This window comes from Schistocerca serialis, chromosome 1 (genome assembly GCF_023864345.2).
Source record: "Schistocerca serialis cubense isolate TAMUIC-IGC-003099 chromosome 1, iqSchSeri2.2, whole genome shotgun sequence".
In the NCBI taxonomy this organism is placed as follows: Eukaryota; Metazoa; Arthropoda; class Insecta; order Orthoptera; family Acrididae; genus Schistocerca; species Schistocerca serialis.
The window spans coordinates 129,448,079-129,465,333 of NC_064638.1; the positions used below are offsets into that span (position 1 = coordinate 129,448,079).

Genomic DNA, 17,255 nt, shown 5'->3' on the forward strand with positions numbered 1-17,255 from the left:
ATACAGTATCACTGTGCCGTAGCACTTAAACCACATACTTTCGTAGCACTCAAGTTATGACCCTAAAGACATTAAGTACAGGAAGCTGTCACCTACTGACGTAAAATTTCCTGTCGTTTTATTATAACAAACCGTAGCTGAAACGATGCATCAATTTGCTGACAGTTTGAAACAGCTTATATTCGTACCAAATAATCCGTGAGAAAGAAGATCCATTATATACGATGTTTAATGCCATTCAACATCGTGGTTTCTGAGTTCTGCTTGTGACGCGAAATGACGTCGCGTCTCATTGGCCACTACGAGGCGAAAATATAACATGCCAGATTCTTTAGTTTAGGCTCTGATGTCACCAGCTACTCGGTCACGTGCATTTTCACGTCCCGTGAGAGGACGGCTTGAGCCACGCAGTTTGAGAGCGTGCGACCCTCTGCGACGAGCGGTTTCCTCTCGTAGCCCTCGGACGCGTGGCGGTGAGAGATAAGAGCCGGGAGTTCCGTTGTTAGCTCAGTGCCATATGGTGTTGAATCGTGCGCAGTCATCCCGGTGAGTATCTTGTATGCGCAAGTCCCCTTCCACCTATTCCCTCGCCACTATTGTGGGAGGGGAAAGTGGCTAATGGACATCCTCTTCTGGTTGGCACTCTGCATAATACACGCCACACGGGCGAGTTCTTGCGCAACTGAAAATCGCCCCGAAAATGCTGATCACGGAGCGAAAAGCTGACCTTCGTCGTAATAGCCCTTGTACAGGATGTAGAAAAAACTGCGTGTAGAAATGTGAAGAGTTATTAGAGCAGACAAAGAGAAACACTTTTTCTATGTGACACATTCATCGCAGATGCACAGCTTCCCCCGCAATGGGTTCTTGAAGGGTTCCATGCTGGACTTCTCTTAGGCCAACGTTCACAGTTGTTTTCACTGTTTGGTACGCAACACGTAGACATTGGAGTCTGATTTGCAACACGGTTGCGTTTTCCTGATAGTAGGGGCAAGTTTTCGTTACTGCTAGCAGTGTCCGGGTCCCAGGATAACATCACATGATTATTGTTTGTAAGTTTGATGTGCAAAACACCTAAAGTCGGAAAATTCAAAATGGTTCAAATGGCTCTGAGCACTATGCGACTTAACATCTGTGGTCATCAGTCGCCCAGAGCTTAGAACTAATTAAACCTAACTAACCTAAGGACATCACACACATCCATGCCCGAGGCAGGATTCGAACCTGCGACCGTAGCGGTCGCTCGGCTCCAGACTGTAGCGCCTAGAACCGCACAGCCACTCGGGCCGGCTCGGAAAATTCAGTTTCGTTTTAATTTTGTGATTAGTTTCGGGTTACCCGAAATCATTTTCAAACTGTCCTGTGAAAGGAAAAGTTAGAATTACAATTTATGCAATAAACTATTACAAAAATTGATTGCATACAACAGGACACCGAACATTTCGTTCCAGGATATAAGTACCAGACAGAAAAATGGTGTTTTCTGCAATAGCATGCAAACCAAGTTAAGGTTGTACATAAACTGATATCGAAGTCAAGTTTTTAATTGAACATTAGCAGGACAGACATACAACTTAAATATTTTCATTTCGCGGCCCTGTCAGCAACTGTACAAAAATTAATTTTAATTTTAATAATCAACAGCCTCAGTTGCACCGTTCACCCAGAATTTACCTAGGTTTCAGTCGGGATAACCCAACCTTCTTCAGAATAACAGTAACTACCGTTTGTCCATAGTGGACATCGTCAAGCTAAAACTACAAATCCATAAATTATCGTCAGACTGTAAAAACTTACCTGAAACTACCTCAGCCCCACTTCGCGACCGAGATGCGGCAGCCACGAGTGCTGTACTGGAACTCATTACCTCACAGCAACATGTCTTTCGCCGTAAGGGCCATACACAACTTCCCGCTAATTTTGTACCGTCACCACTGTTCACATCAAAATAGACATTTTATGTTTGACTACAGATTCCAGACGAGTGAGTCGCTTTTCAAACGATTAACTGTTCGTGACAATTACTGGCGGCCGAATCAACTTTTGTAAAATTTCGAAGAACGCACCAGAGGAAGGTAATTACAGAAAGACGCTTCATTTGTGTCAGAGTGTCGCGCACTCGTGCGCGAAATATCCTGTTCCTGCTGACTCGGTCCATTTCGGAATTCTCTCACGCTACAATAGTCAGCGAAGCGAATAACGATCCACTCCAGCCGTATTGTGTTAACTGCCGCCATTACACTGAAGAATAATCCTATTGTCTGGCCCCAAACAGCTCCCAACTGAAATGCAGCTCCCCCCCTGGGTGACGATAAACTGTTCATAGAGCATGTTTCCGCGAGCAAACTAATTTTGCTTTTTTTATAAAATGTGAAGCTGTTGTCGACACTGCCATTAATCGTTTTATGCGGTGGTTTACAAAATGCTGCACATTATGTACACAGGGTAAAAAGCTGATAGGCAAAGCGTGTGGGATAGATTCCTTGTCTAATAAGTATGAAATTTATTCATTTGCTACCTTAGAATTATTGCACCAAACTCGATTGCTAATTCCATGGAGCGGAGTGATAATCACTTCGGACAACCAAACACTTTACCATTTTGTGCTAATGTTTATTACATAAGCTGTAAAAGAAACCTGTAGCTGAAAAACTGTGTGAAATCATATTTTCCACTTTTCCGTAACCGGAAATTTGACTCCACATAATCATTTGGGCATGGCAAAATTTATTTGCCCATTTCGTTCAGTATAACTGGACAGAATTTACTAAGTACATGCAGGAGCGTTGATCTGGAGTGAGCAAAAAATTCTGTGCAGCCCGCTTCGCATTTCCGTTGGCGTGTATTTTACTGTGATGTAAATCACCTCTCCGCAGCCCTTAATGCTAAGACACTGTTTAAAAATTTAAGAAGTCTGAGTGATCACAAGATGATGGTGACAAAAGCTTTGTAACCCAGTGGTGAGGATTCTGGCTTGTTTCATCCCGTGATTTGCTGCTTGGATTTGGATTCACGAACGGTATCGATCTCGCCATGCAATTATGTGAGATGTCTTTTGCTGAAGTCCTAGCTTAAAAGTGACAGGCTGAATGTTAAGAGGAAAATTCGTGAGGAGTGGCTTTCAACTTATGCTGTTAGTATTGTGTATGTGTTGTTTTATGACTCAAAAGTTGTAAAACACAATATCGCAAACATCTTTTAAAGCTCTACGTCTTAGCGGTAACCAGAATATATGCGAGAATGAAATGGTGCCAGAATATTGAAGTCTACAGTGGTCGTAGTCTAAAAACGAACGTAGGTGGTCGAATAGATTGCATGAGTGTGCTATTTCATCACCACCACTTACTGCATTAACTGGCGTTCAAGGCCTACAGCGGAACAACAAAAGAAGTTACAACACTACAGGAGAAGAGAAAAAAAGCACACTATAAAAAATTACAAAAGAACACATTACAAAAAGCACAAGAAGGATAGATGGTCAGTCACAACAGAGGAGATACATACTGCAGATGGTAGTACATCTTTCCGGTCTCCAGCTTCGTCTTCCACTATTGTCGGCTCCACTTGTTTAAGGATGGTTTATACTCGATCATTTCATCGCGTCTCTGGACGTCCGTTTGGCGTTTTGCAGCAGGTTGAGAATGGAGGACTCGCTATGAGAGCGATTTACAGGCTCGAAGGATGTGGCCAAACCGCTGTTAGCCTCTTGTGCCTTCGGCTAGTGTATCGATTTCCAAACCGATGGTACAGACCATCTTTCGTCTTCGTTCCCATTTACCCCCTGTTGTATTTATTCAACTAAACACGGAGGCAGTGAATTATGAACAAAAGAATTGTTTTGTGTTGGCCGTAGTAAAGTTTATTAAAAATTATGTGTCAGAGTAAACATATTTCCTCATACTTGAGCAGCAACAGAATTTTAATTGTACTGAACAGAACCATTATGAATCCGGACTCCAGTATCTACAGCAATAGGGATTACATGATGGAACAGAGCAAGCACAGTTTCATACGTGCTTCCGCCGTCCATATTGATAGCCACAGAGGAATTGATCACTGGAGTTATCCTACGCCAGCACAACATATTTTCCATATTCGACAACAAATTTACGTTAATGCGATAAGTCTGTAGTTTTCCGTATCTTTCATAGTTATCTTCTTAAAGAGTGACACGATCTTCCCCATTTTTGAGTCGCCACGCTAGGCGGCGCAGTGCTAAGACACCCTTATTTTGGTTTTCCATGACTTCGCTAAATGAGATACGGTGAACTGCAAACAGTTTCTTTTGGGAAGCATAGGTATTCCATTTCTAATGATCTCTTTGTCAGCGGTGTGCTAAACAACGATCTTCCTTTCTTTCCCCCTCCTATTGTTTCGGAGGCTTATGATTTACTCTTGTTAGAGACCTAGTTTTCTCCATTTTGGCATAGTCTGACGTGTATCACGTCAGGACCAGTCACTTCTGCTCTATAGTTTTACAGTTCTATTGTCATCCATATCTACATCAATACTCCGCAAGCCACCTAATGGGGTGTGGTGGAGGGTTCTTCTGGTACATTTAGGTTGGTATCCCGCCGGTGTCAAGTGTGTATCCAGATTCTCTCCACTGGTCATCAGGGCTCGGTTCGAAGAGCAACTCATTACTAAAGACAATTCTACTCCAGTAAATGAGACGTGTCTCGTGACGCCCCGGTCAGCAGTTGGATACCAACCTGATTGTCGCCTGCCGTATGGCCCAACAACCAGGAGTGATGGTCTGGGGTGTCATTTAGTTTCGTAGCAGGCCCTCCTTGGTTGTCATCCACAGTAGTCTTACAATGCAGCGGTACGTCTTCTACGAGGGTTGGGACTTTAATAGTGGCAACTATTTATTTACAGCTCGTACAAAATAGATACGTGTTTCAAAGTTTTACTGACTCTCAAAGTAGTCACCAGCATTGTGTATAACCCGTCGCCAACGACGTGGAAGTCGTAGGACACTCTCAGAAGTGCCAGTTGTGGCGACTGTTCGAGCGGCGCGGTGTATTGCCCGACGAATTTATAGTAGTTGTGAAGCGAATGCCGTGAAGTGTTTCCTTCAGTTTAGAAATCTAGTTGAACTTACGAGGGCTTAAGTCAGGTGAGTGCAGTAGGTGGTATAGCACTTAGCAGCCCCATCAGTCAACCAAATCAGTAACAGCTTGCACTGTAAGTGCTCGAGCATTGTCCTGCAAAATGATGGTCAGGTTCTGCAGAAAGTGACATCACTTCTGTCTCTAAGCTGGTCGTAAATTGTTCCAAAAATGAACAGCATAGAGACAGAAACGATTACACTTTCTGAGGACCTGACCATTTTGCAGGACGATGCTCAAGCACGTACAGTGCAAGCTGTTACTGATTTGTTTGACTGATGGGGCTCCTAAGTGCTTATACCACCTACTGCACTCCGCTGACTTAAGGCCTCGTGAGTGCAGCTAGATTTCTAATCTGAAGGAAACACTTCACGGCATTCTCTTCAGAACTGCTACAAATTCGTCGGGCAATAGACCGCGCCGTTCGAACTGTCAGTACAACCGGCACAGCTAAGAGTATCCTACGACTTCCACATCGCTGGCAACGCGTTATACACGATGCTGGTGACTACTTTGAAGGTCAGTAAAACTTTGAAACACGTATCTATTTTGTACGAGCTGTAAATAAATAGTTGCCACTATTAAAGTTCCAACCCTCGTGTATTCTATGCCCTGTTTTCTTTCTTTACATGGAAAGCAATCCTGCACTTACATTTCAGCAAGATAATGCCCATCTACAGATGGTGAGATGTCTACTGCTTGGCTTCGTGCTTGCCAAAACCTACTTTGACTCATAGTGTCATCGGATTTCTATCCAATATTAAATACTTGTAATATTATGTGCAGGGGCCTCAAAACATTTTGACAATCTAACGGATCGTTTGGCCAGAATCTGGCACGATATCCCTCAGGAGGACATTCAGCAAATTTTCCAATCGATGTCAAGCTGAATAAGGACTTGTACAAGGGCCAGAGGTGGACAAGCTTGTTACTGACTACCTCAGTTTGTCGAGCTCCCTGTCATTAGTAAGTCATGCACTTTTTTCTGAAATTGTGATGATTCGTTTGTCTGTAGATATACGTAACATCTACAGATTTTCCATCCCACATGGATAATTCCTCCGTAGTAAGTCGTTGGTTTTCTTCTTAGAATGTACGCTACTAGCCTATAAATTGCTACACCACAAAGATGACGTGCTTCAGACTCGAAATTTAACCGACAGGAAGAAGATGCTGTGATATGCAGATGATTAGCATTTCAGAGCATTCACACAAGGTTGGCGCCGGTGGCGACACCTACAACGTGCTGACATGAGGAAAGTTTCCAACCGATTTTTCATACACTAACAGCAGTCGACCGGCGTTGTCTGGTGAAACGTTGTTGTGATGCCTCGTGTAAGGAGGATAAATGCGGACCGTCACGTTTCCGACTTTGATAAAGGTCGCATTGTAGCCTATCACGATTGCGGTTTATCGTATCGCGACATTGCTGCTCGCGTTGGTCGAGATCCAATGACTGTTAGCAGAATATGGAATCAGTGGGTTCAGGAGGGTAATACGGAACGCCGTGCTGGATCCCAACGGCCTCGTATCACTAGCAGTCGAGATGACGCAACTTACCCGCATGGCTGTAATGGATCGTGCAGCCACGTCTCGATCCCTGAGTCAACAGATGGGGACGTTTGCAAGAGGAGAATCATCTGCACGAACAGTTCGACGAAGTTTGCAGCAGCATGGACTATCAGCTCGGAGACCCTTGACTTTGCATCACAGACAGGAGCGCCTACGATGGTGTACTCAACGATGAACCTGGGTGCACGAATGTGAAAACGTCATTTTTTCGGATGAATCCAGGTTTTGTTAAGCATTGTGGTGGTCGCATCCGTTTTGGCGACATTGCTGTGAACGCACATTGGAAGCGTGTATTCGTCATCGCCATACTGGCGTCTCACCCGGCGTGATCGTGTGGGGTGCAACTGGTTACACGTCTCACATTTCAGCAGGATAATGCACGACCGCATGTTGCAGGTCCTGCACGGGCCTTTCTGGGTACAGAAAATGTTCGACTGCTTCCCTGGCCAGCACATTCTCCAGATGTCTCACCAACTGAAAGCGTCTGGTCAATGGTGGCCGAGCAACTGGCTCGTCACAACACGCCAGTCACTACTCTTGATGAACTGTAGTACCGTGTTGAAGCTGCATGGGCAGCTGTACCTGTACACGTCACCCAAGCTCTGTTTGACTCATTTCCGAGGCGTATCAAGGCCGTTATTACGGTCAGATGTAGTGGTTCTGGGTACTGATTTCTCAGGATCTATGCACCCAAATTGCGTGAAAATGTAATCACATGTCAGTTCTTGTATAATATATTTGTCCAATGAATATCCGTTTATACTTTGCATTTCTTCTTCGTGTAGCTATTTTAATGGCCAGTAGTGTATTTCTTTGTCCTGGAAGGTGTGTGTTCTGGATATTTGAGTGAGGCTTCTCGTTGCCTAAAACGCCTTGGAGCAGATGTGTACTGGCCGCCAACATTCGGCCGTCGGGAGGTCGGGGCGGGTTGAGGCCAGCCAGTGTACAACAGTTTGCCCCGGAGGCTCAGCGTGTGGTGAGCGGTGGTGCGCGGCCAGCCGGCCAGAGCGAGTGCGAGGTCTGTTGAGACGGGGCGCGCCCGGTAGGAGAGGCGCCACCGCCCCAGGCAAGGACGGGCCATCTGGGCCACGGCGGTCCTTGGCACGGTTCCTCCAGCACCTGCGCGCGTACCACCGGCCCCGCTGGACAGCTGATTGCCCCGGTGCGGTCAGGGCCGCTGCTCGGTATTGGCGACTGCGGTTGTGCTGCGCCTACAAAGACAAGATAATTCAATATTTTGAACATGGCTGCACTTTTCAACGGTTAGAGACCAGTAAATGGATCCAAAGCACCCGACCAGTTGCAAGGAAAGGCGGTTTTATTCAACCTCTGACCATGGTTTCGACGGCTGTAAACCCTCTGTATGTCCATCTTCTCACAGATGTTGCGGGACTCTTCAATCAATACATCTTTCAGCGGTATAAATTTCAAATTGGCATTTTATTTGAGCAACGAATCTCGGCGCTACGCTATGCCATCTTCAAGCCATGACCAACGTGAACGAATCTCGGCGCTATACTATGTGCCATCTTCAGGCCTCTGACCAACGTCAAGTAAAAAAAAAAAAGTTCAAATGTGTGTGAAATCCTATGGGACTTAACTGCTAAGGTTATCAGTCCCTAAGCTTACACACTACTTAACCTTAACATCCTAAAAACAAACACAGACACCCATGCCCGAGGGAGGACTCGAACCTCCGCCGGCACCAGCCGACGTGGAGGTAGATTCCCACCTGTAGTCCGTTCAAAATAGGCGTCAACATTTATTGACTGGTATCTGTAGATTTTTGATACCGCGATCTCTTTGGTCATCACGGCAAGTGAAACCTGGCCTGTATTTTAACTGGACCAGAGGTGGGAATCTTCCTACACGCCGGTCAGGGGGCCTGAATCAGGCGCAATGTAGCACCGAAACTGGTGCAAATAAAATATTTGAAAATTAGACCGCTGAAAGGTGTACTGATTCTGTATTCTGCCTAGATGTAAACCCGTCTTTTTCGGAAATACACGTGACGTAACGACAATGTGACAGCAGTAACTGCAAACACGGAAAATACGTGTCAGAATTACATGTCATACAGAGGTTAGATTCCCACAAAGAGGTGGGATTATCATATGTATCATAAAAGATAACGAAAGTAATAAAATCTAGTACTTAATAAAATTTCACATAGGATAAACACCAAATAATGAAGCTATCTGACATTTGTCCAATGAAGAAAACGCTGGTCCATGGTCAGGGTTCGTGTAGTGACCTGCACGCCGATGACAAGAAACGGAAAGCGTGAACACCAGGAAAACGTGCATTGAGGGGGGGGGGGGGGGGGGCGGAGTGATAGAACAGTGAGAAAGAAAAATGTGCTAACTTACATTAGAACCTTTCTACGAGTAAGACTAAAAGTACATTGTCGTACGAACAGCAATAAAATTCTTGCGTGAACACACTGTGAAAAGACGTACGTGGTGATCAAAGAGATTAGTGCATGCACTTGTCAAATGTGAACTTCTAGCAAGTACTAGTTTTTATTCCTTTCGTTACGTTTTGTGATACGTGTGATGTTCCCACCCCTCTACGGGGATCTAGTCTCTGTATGTTGTATAATTTTGACGCGTATGTTTCCGTGTTTGTAGGTACTGCTATTAACTTGTCCACAGGTTACATGTACCTCTGAAGAAGGCGAGTTTGCATCCGTCGAAATCATGGTCAAAGGTTGATTAAAACCACGTTTTCTTACAACTGGTTGGCTGCTTAGGATTCATTTACTGACTAGAAAGTTGTGAGAAATTAACATTTCAGTGCAGTGGATAATTTGTGTTACAAGGGCCGTCCTGAAGCTGAAAGTATTCCATATTTACTCGACCACGAAACGACCCTGAAACGTCACTTTACATAATTTATTGCTTCAAGCTTTGATGAACTGCTCGGTCTCTTTAAATATCAAATCAGTATCTTCCTCGATGAAGTGTTCCCTGAAAGAAACCGGTACAGTGGTTCGCACACTGGACTCGCATTCGGGAGGACGACGGTTCAATCCTGCGTCCGGTCATCCTGGTTTCGGTTTTCCGTGGTTTCCCTAAATCGCTTCAGGTAAATGCCGGGATGGTCCCTCTGAAAGAGTACAGCCGACTTCCCTCCCCATCCTTCTCTAATCCGATGAGACCGATGACCTCGCAGTTTGGTCTTCTCCCCAAATCAACCCAACCACTAAACGTAGACAATACAAATTAACTCTGGAGTCATGTGGCCAGTGGGAAGTACTTGTATTCACAGCGGTTGAAGACAGTGACTGGAGCAACAGAAACATATTCTTGACCAACTGAGTAGGATTTTCAAAATCAAGCTTCCAGCTGGTCTGGAAAGGGAAGTTGGCATACATAACGTGTTACCGGTTTTGATGTGAGACAGTGAGACATGCACCTGCAATGCGAAAACCATTCCAGAACGGATTGTTGAAAATAGAACAACGGAGATAAGCATGTTCGGCATTACTAAGAAAGAAGGGGAAACAAACCAATTTATTAGGAAACATATAGCATTATGACCGTAATGAAAATGAAATGTAGACGTGGCTCTGACAGTGGATTGTAGATGGACCAAGGCAGTTCTCTGCTGAATTTTGAGAATTAAGGAAGGACATGCGACAGTCGAATGGACGGTGGACAGTAGAAAACATGCAGCATCGATACGGATATATATTCTGAAGAGACCAACATTAACGATTGCCTTCTGATGGCAGTGGATCATGTCACGTTCTTGTAGTGGTGGTGACGGTGACGACAGTGGAATGCAGAGGCATTCATACGTCATCTATACAATACGGACAAGCACTACGTCATATCGACTGCTCGGAAGATCCTCTTACTAGACCATCCTACTTCGACCTTACCGTGGAAATTAACGCGGAGTTTTTCAGTTGCTCCAGCTCCAAATCAAGTAGGGTATAATTCTGCCTTGACTATTTGTTACTTTCCACTTAAACAGACTGATTGTATTGTTTAGATGGTACTACTTGCGCAATATATCGAATTAACTTTCGGTTATACTGTGCGCGAGTTTGTTGGCCTCTTTGGGGCTGAACTGTTGATTGAACCCTTTGGTTTTCTTGATTTGCAGGAGTTCGATCTGGAGCAGAAGATCGACCTGGAGATAAAGATGCGCGAGGGGACGACGAAGCTGCTGGCCGCGTGTCGGCACCAGACGCAGACCCTGGAGGCCGCCAAGAACCTCCTCACCTCCAACGAGCGCATGTCCGCCTACATGGCGGAGCTGCAGCGGCGCAAGAAGGAGCGTCCCCAGGGGTGAGTGTCCGCAGCCAGCACTAAAGATCTGGGCGCACAAAGCTTCGGATGTAGCCGCGGCAACAGAGCGGATCCCGTGTACTTTCATTTCGCACGGTCTTCGTTCAGGTGTAGATGTTACGTAGTACCGCGGAATCAATTGAAGCGAGTGGCTCCTTCAGTGAGGCCACGACATGCAGCCTGTACTATTCATGTCGAAATCGGGTGACGCTTCATTTCTAATGATATCTGTACGGACTGTGTGTTGGATCTCCAACGCAATGAGAAAATAAAGGAAAACACGGCATCAAATAAGGCCTGTTTACGGATAACCAGAAACTCTTTGTTTCCTAGCAGATGTCAGCTTCGCTTGCAAATCTGCATCCATATTCCGCAACACACAGCGAAGGGCGTGGTGTGGAGTACTTTGTCCCAATATAAACAGTTTTGTGCCTTATTCCATTCACGTATTGAGTTAAGGAAGGATGACTACATGAATCTATATGCACCCTAATTTATCATAGTCTCGTGACCCTACGCGACGTACTATGGCAACATGATGTAGCACAGTATTACTCTAATATACGTTTTCTGAATTTGCCCAATATGGTTTCGCGAGAGCTTTGTCGTATTTTTTCAAGAATTTCCATACATATTCCCCGTGCATTTATGTTATGTACGGGCTGTATCCATCTGCTACTACGCGTCTCCGAAGTCGTTGGCTGTGTAGCAATGCCCGCTCCATAGGGCCTCCAAACGCTGGAACAATAGAACTGGTCGCACCATCGTCTTGTATGTCTTTCCAGGTACATTCCATTTTCCCAGAACCCTTGCAACGACTTTTAACTTTTCCTTCCGTCTCCTACAATACTGACGTTACGTGATCGTGCCATTTTATATAGCTCCTTAGTAGTATTCGTAAATACTATGTGAAGTGCTTCGCTACTCATGTAATTGGATATGCACGGTTTTCTCGTTCTTTGTTTCAGACATTATGGTGCATTTAAAGCAGTTGCCAGTCATTACACCAGATTCAACCACGATACTTGGCATACGTTCTGGTAGTGCTGGTAGTGCTGGTAGTCTGTGATGGATCTTTTATCCTTATTTAGATTATTAGATGCCCTATGATGCTTTGATCGAGCATCGTTACTTTCCTTATTGTATGACTGTTTGCTGTCCATATAACATGCTGTGTTCCATTAATCGAATATTAACGTAGCTGGTCACAGACACTGCCTCACCAAAAGCGTCCGGACACGGATGAGTATTAGTGGACAGTAGTATTGGATGTGTCCTCCCTTCGCATTTATTACAGCTTGAATTCCGCTGGAGACTCAGTAAAATGTCTGAATGTCTTTGTATGAGTGATAGCTCCTTCTTCCCCTAGAGACGAAACCAAAGAAGGCAGTGATGTTGGACGGTATCGACTTTTCTAACTCATCCCAAAGGCTTTCCACTAGTTTTGGGTCCGGACGCTGGGCTGGGCTGGTCAATCCACTTCAGGAATATTCTTGTCAACAAACCATTGCCGCACAGAGACTCCTTTATTACAGGGTGATATTATCACGCTGAATTCAATCAACCATCGTCTCAGAACTGTTCCTATACTGTGCGCAGTACTCGGTGCTGTAAAATCTGTTCATATCCTTCCGGATGTAGCGTTTTCTCAAGCGTAATAAGACGATCACACCCTAACCACAAAAAAAAGCTAGTCTTGGCACTATAAACCGAGATGACGCAGTGGTTAGCACACGGACTCGCATTCGGGAGGACGACAGTTCAAACCCGCGTCCGACCAATACTGATTTAGGTCGTCCATGATTTCCCTAATCGTTGCTAGAAAATGCCGGGATGATTTCTTTGAGAAGGGCACGGCCGACTTAGTAATCTGATGGGATCGATGATATCGCTGTTCGGTCTCTCTCCGCTAATCAACCAACCAATCTTGGCACCATACACGATGGCAGGTAACGTTCTCCAGGCATCCGCCAAACGCGAACCCTTCCTTCGGATTGCCACAGCGTATAGCGTGATTCATTACTCCAGATCACTCGTTTCCAGTCATCCACTGTCCAGGGCGTCGCTTTCTACACCACCTCAGTATTAACAGAAATGTGAGAACAATGAGGAGCTACTCGACCATTATATTCCTTTTTTTTTTTAACTCTCGACAGGAGCTGGTAGCATTTTTCAACGCAGCAATTCATTCCTTTTGCTTAGTTCATGCGACTTTTTTTTTTTTTTTTCTTCAGTACATAAGGTCTACCTGGTCTTGATTTAGCTGTTGCTGACTCTTTGCTGTTCCGCCACAGTCACGTCACTAACAGTCGAGTTGGGACCTTTAGAGGTGTTGAAATATCTCTGATGGATTCGTTACTCAGGTGGCATTCAATGACTAGTCCGTGTTAGGAGTCACTGAACACTCTTGATTCACCAATTCTGCTGTTATTACTTCTCTCGTGACCGCGCCATACTCCCCACTTTCTTTTATACCGGCGTTTCTAGCAATGTCCGGTGGTCCATTACGTATTACATGGGGGGGTGTCTGCGTACTTTTGATGAGGTAATATATCTGCGAAGACACTGTGTACGATCGTGCTTAGTCTATATGACACAGTAAATGCACTCTCTCATATTCTGTGAAAACGCCGATAACAATACTGTTGAGCGGATACGTAAATTCATCTGGATCGAATCTTCAAGTGTACCTCCGAATTAAATCGCTTTAACGTGTTACACACACACACACACACACACACACACACACACACACACACAACCTCAAGCTGCTGGACAGTATTCTGTTCAGGGTTTCGGATGCGTAGTGTCGTTGATACGGCGATGCCTTTGCATGCGGATTGCAGTAGTCACTGCAAGTGGTAGTCATCAGCAAAGTCCGCTCTCTATTTGTCAAATCGCCGCGGCCACGTATAGTCCCTGGGACTGCTGTCCAAACGGGAGCCTAATGCAGAAATGGTAAGCCGTTTGTAGTGGCTGCCATTGTCTTGGCCTTATCCCCCGGCGCAAGTCAATCGGCCAGGCCGCGCGCCGGCAGTGTAAGCTCCCCATTGTCCTCCGCCAAACAAAACGCGGCGTCGGATACGGCGGCGGCGGCGCGCGGCGATATGGTGACAGCCGATAGGCCGCTTTGCAGCGCGATCCCACTGTCCCTGACATTGGCGCTGCCGGAGCTTTAAGCCCGGCAGCTATGACGGGTCAACTGCTGGTGGACAAGTTCGCGGGATGACAAAAGCTGCGAGCGAGTTAAAATGTAGTTTCGTAATTTCTCTTTCGAACGACAGGCAAAATTGAGTTAGACCTGTGCTATTTTTGTCGAAAACTGACATTCTAAGCCCGTAGCTGTGTAAAAAATATAGGTTGACAATTACCGAGAAGACAACAGCAACCAGCCACATTTTACGATGCCATTTACATATTTAAATAGCGCCGTTACCGGTTTCGAACCAAAAGGTTTAGCTTTAGACGGCTAGTTCACGTTAAGATACATTTTAAATTATCTTTCACTAATGTACGAGGGTAATCCGAAAAGTAAGGTCTCCTATTTTTGTGTAAGTACATAGACCTGTTTATTTCTACAATGGTTTACATCAGTTTACAGCTTGAACATTTAGCTATTTTCGACATAATCACCATTTCTGTCGATGCAGACGCTGTGGCAGTTTTTGTATGTCGATGTCATACCAGCTCGCCGCCATGCTGTTCAGAAAGTTATGAACCTCTTCTTTCACCTCGTCGTCGGAGCTGAATCGCTGGGACCACAATTAACGCTAACAGGTACTGTGAGAGTCTGAAAAAGCTCAAACGGGCAATTCAGAACCGGAGAGGAAAAATGTTGAGCAAGGGCGTACAAATTCTCCATGACAACGCTCGCTCACAAATTGCTCGGCAAACCGTTGCTCTCCTGCAACAGTTTCAGTGGAACAATCACCCACCCACCCTATAGTCCTGAGTTGGCGCCCAGTGTCTATCACCTGTACCCTAGATTAAAAGAACATTTGACCGAAAAGCGATTCAGCTCCGACGACGAGTTGAAAGAAGAGTTTCGTAACTTTCTGAACGGCATGACGGCGAGCCGGTGTGACATGGGCATACAAAAACTGCCACAGCTTGTACAAAAATGCATCGACAGAAATGGTGATCATGTCGAAAACTAGCTAAATGCTCAAGCTGATAACTGATGTAAACCATTGTAGAAATAAATAGGTCTATGTACTTATAAAAAATAGACCTTTCTTTTGGTATGACCCTCGTAAAATGTATCTTAACGTGAACTAGCCGTCTGAAGATAAACCTTTTGGTTCGAAACCAGTAAAGGTGCTATTTAAATAAATAAATAGCATTGTAGAAAGTGTCTCATTACTGTTGCCTTCTCTGTAAGAGTCACCCTGTATCCGCTGGATATCCTTTTTATGTGTATAGTATAGTGTATATAACTTCATGAGACGGAGATAGGACACCAGCCCAGGATGTATCTAAAAGAGCGTGGAAAACTGCCTGAACACCGCAGTCACGGTACTAGACCAACGGAGGTTAATCTGTCGCTGGGATTCTGTCTAGTTTTGCGTCACTTTCCCTGTCCCACAAGCTAGCGCGCTCTACGTGAAGTTATATGAACATTATAGCCGATGACGTCAAAATCAGTATTTCGTCGCACTGTTCCTCCGGCGCAGCAAACGCTGAGAGGAAGCAGGAACGGCGGTGCAGAAGTTGGCTGCAAACTCAAGCAGGATGACCGCGGGAGAAGGCACCGGGGTGAGCTGATCCGTGACTCACAGAGCTGCTCGCCTGCTCTCAGTTTCAAAGAAGCGCAGCAAATGATGTCAATCATCAGTTTGCCAGTAGTCGACGGTCAGCGCGTGACGCAGAGCCCTGGCCGATCTCCAGGGAACAGGACACGTGAGGTGGTGATGGCTCGTAACATGTCAGATGTGAGGTCATCCAAGCAGTTTCGCTATCATGAAGCAGAACGCTGAAAATCGTAAGGGAGATGTGTAAAACTATAGACTGTAACAACCAGACCCTGTTATGAGCATTGTGTGGCATGGAAGGATTTATGATTTCAGGAGAAAAGCTTTTACAACTGTGCACAATTTCCCCAGAACGGCTATTGACAAAATGTTAGTCACCACAAATAACCCTAATACCGACTTGTTCCCTTGATTACCTCAGTTGGACGAGGAAGACAGTACACGAGTTTCTTCAGACACATCTAGCTGAAGTCACTCATTGATGGTTATAAGCCCCATTTTTGTCATAAGGCTTCTGACTGGTTTGATGCATCCCGCCACGAATTCCTCTGCTCTCCTCCTGTGCCAACCTCGTCATCTCCGAATAGCACTTGCGACCTACGTCCTCAATTATTTGCTGCGTATATTCCAATCTCTCTCTTCCCGTGCAGTTTTTACCCTTTACAGTTCTCTCTGGTACCATAGACGTCATTCCCTGATCTCTTAACACACGGTCTATCATCCTCCTCCTCAACATTATACTGTACCACCTCATCTCAAATTCTTCTGTTCCGATTTTCCCACAGTCTCTGTTTCACTACCATAAGCTGCTAAGCTCCAAACGTACATTCTCAGAAATTTCTCCTTCAAGTTAAGGCCTATGTTTGTTACCAGTAGACTTCTCTAAGCCTGGAATGTCCTTTTTGCCAGTGCTACCATGCTTTTTATGTCTTCCATGCTCCGACCGTCATGGGCTATTTTTGCTGCCTAGGTAGCAGTATTCCTTAACTTCATCTACTTCGTGACCATCAATACTGATGTTATCATTGCTGCTACTTCTTATTACTTTCGTATTTCTTCGATTTCCTGTCAATCCGTACTCTGTACTCATTAGGCTGTCCACGCCATTCAGCAGATCATGTACTCTCAATTCTTCTTCACTTTCACTGAGGATAGCAATGTTATCATTGAATCATATCACAGATCCTTTCACCTTGAATCTTAATTCCACTCCTGTGCCTTTATTTTATTTTCATCATTGCTTCTTTGATGTACAGATTGAACAGTAGGGGCGAAAGACTGCATCCCTGTCCCACATCCTTCTTTGTCCGAACACTTCGTTCTTGGTCTTACGGTCATACATATTGTATATTACCCGTCTCTCTCTATACCTTGTAACTTTCTTTAAAAATATGTGCTTGAGACTACGTTGAATGATAGTGTAACGTTCTTTAAATAATTATCTGCGTTGTAATACTTCGAATGAAAGTGTAAAATTCTTTAAATATGTATTAAATGAATACGTGACTGAGGATTGCATACAA

At 45.0% G+C, this 17,255-nt stretch overlaps 1 protein-coding gene across 4 annotated transcripts in view; it reads left to right on the top strand.

The window, feature by feature from the left end:
• LOC126464102 (rhotekin-like) overlaps nt 1-17,255 on the top strand; it is a 755,639-nt gene that overhangs the window by 377,454 nt on the left and 360,930 nt on the right. For all 4 annotated transcript variants that reach the window (XR_007585963.1, XM_050096210.1, XM_050096209.1 and 1 more), the window contains exon 2: nt 10,797-10,981. Coding sequence is in view for 3 of the 4 variants with exons in the window: in XM_050096210.1 (XP_049952167.1) it covers nt 10,797-10,981 (185 nt within the window). In the remaining variant the exon portion in view is untranslated. The remainder of the gene's footprint in view (nt 1-10,796; nt 10,982-17,255) is intronic.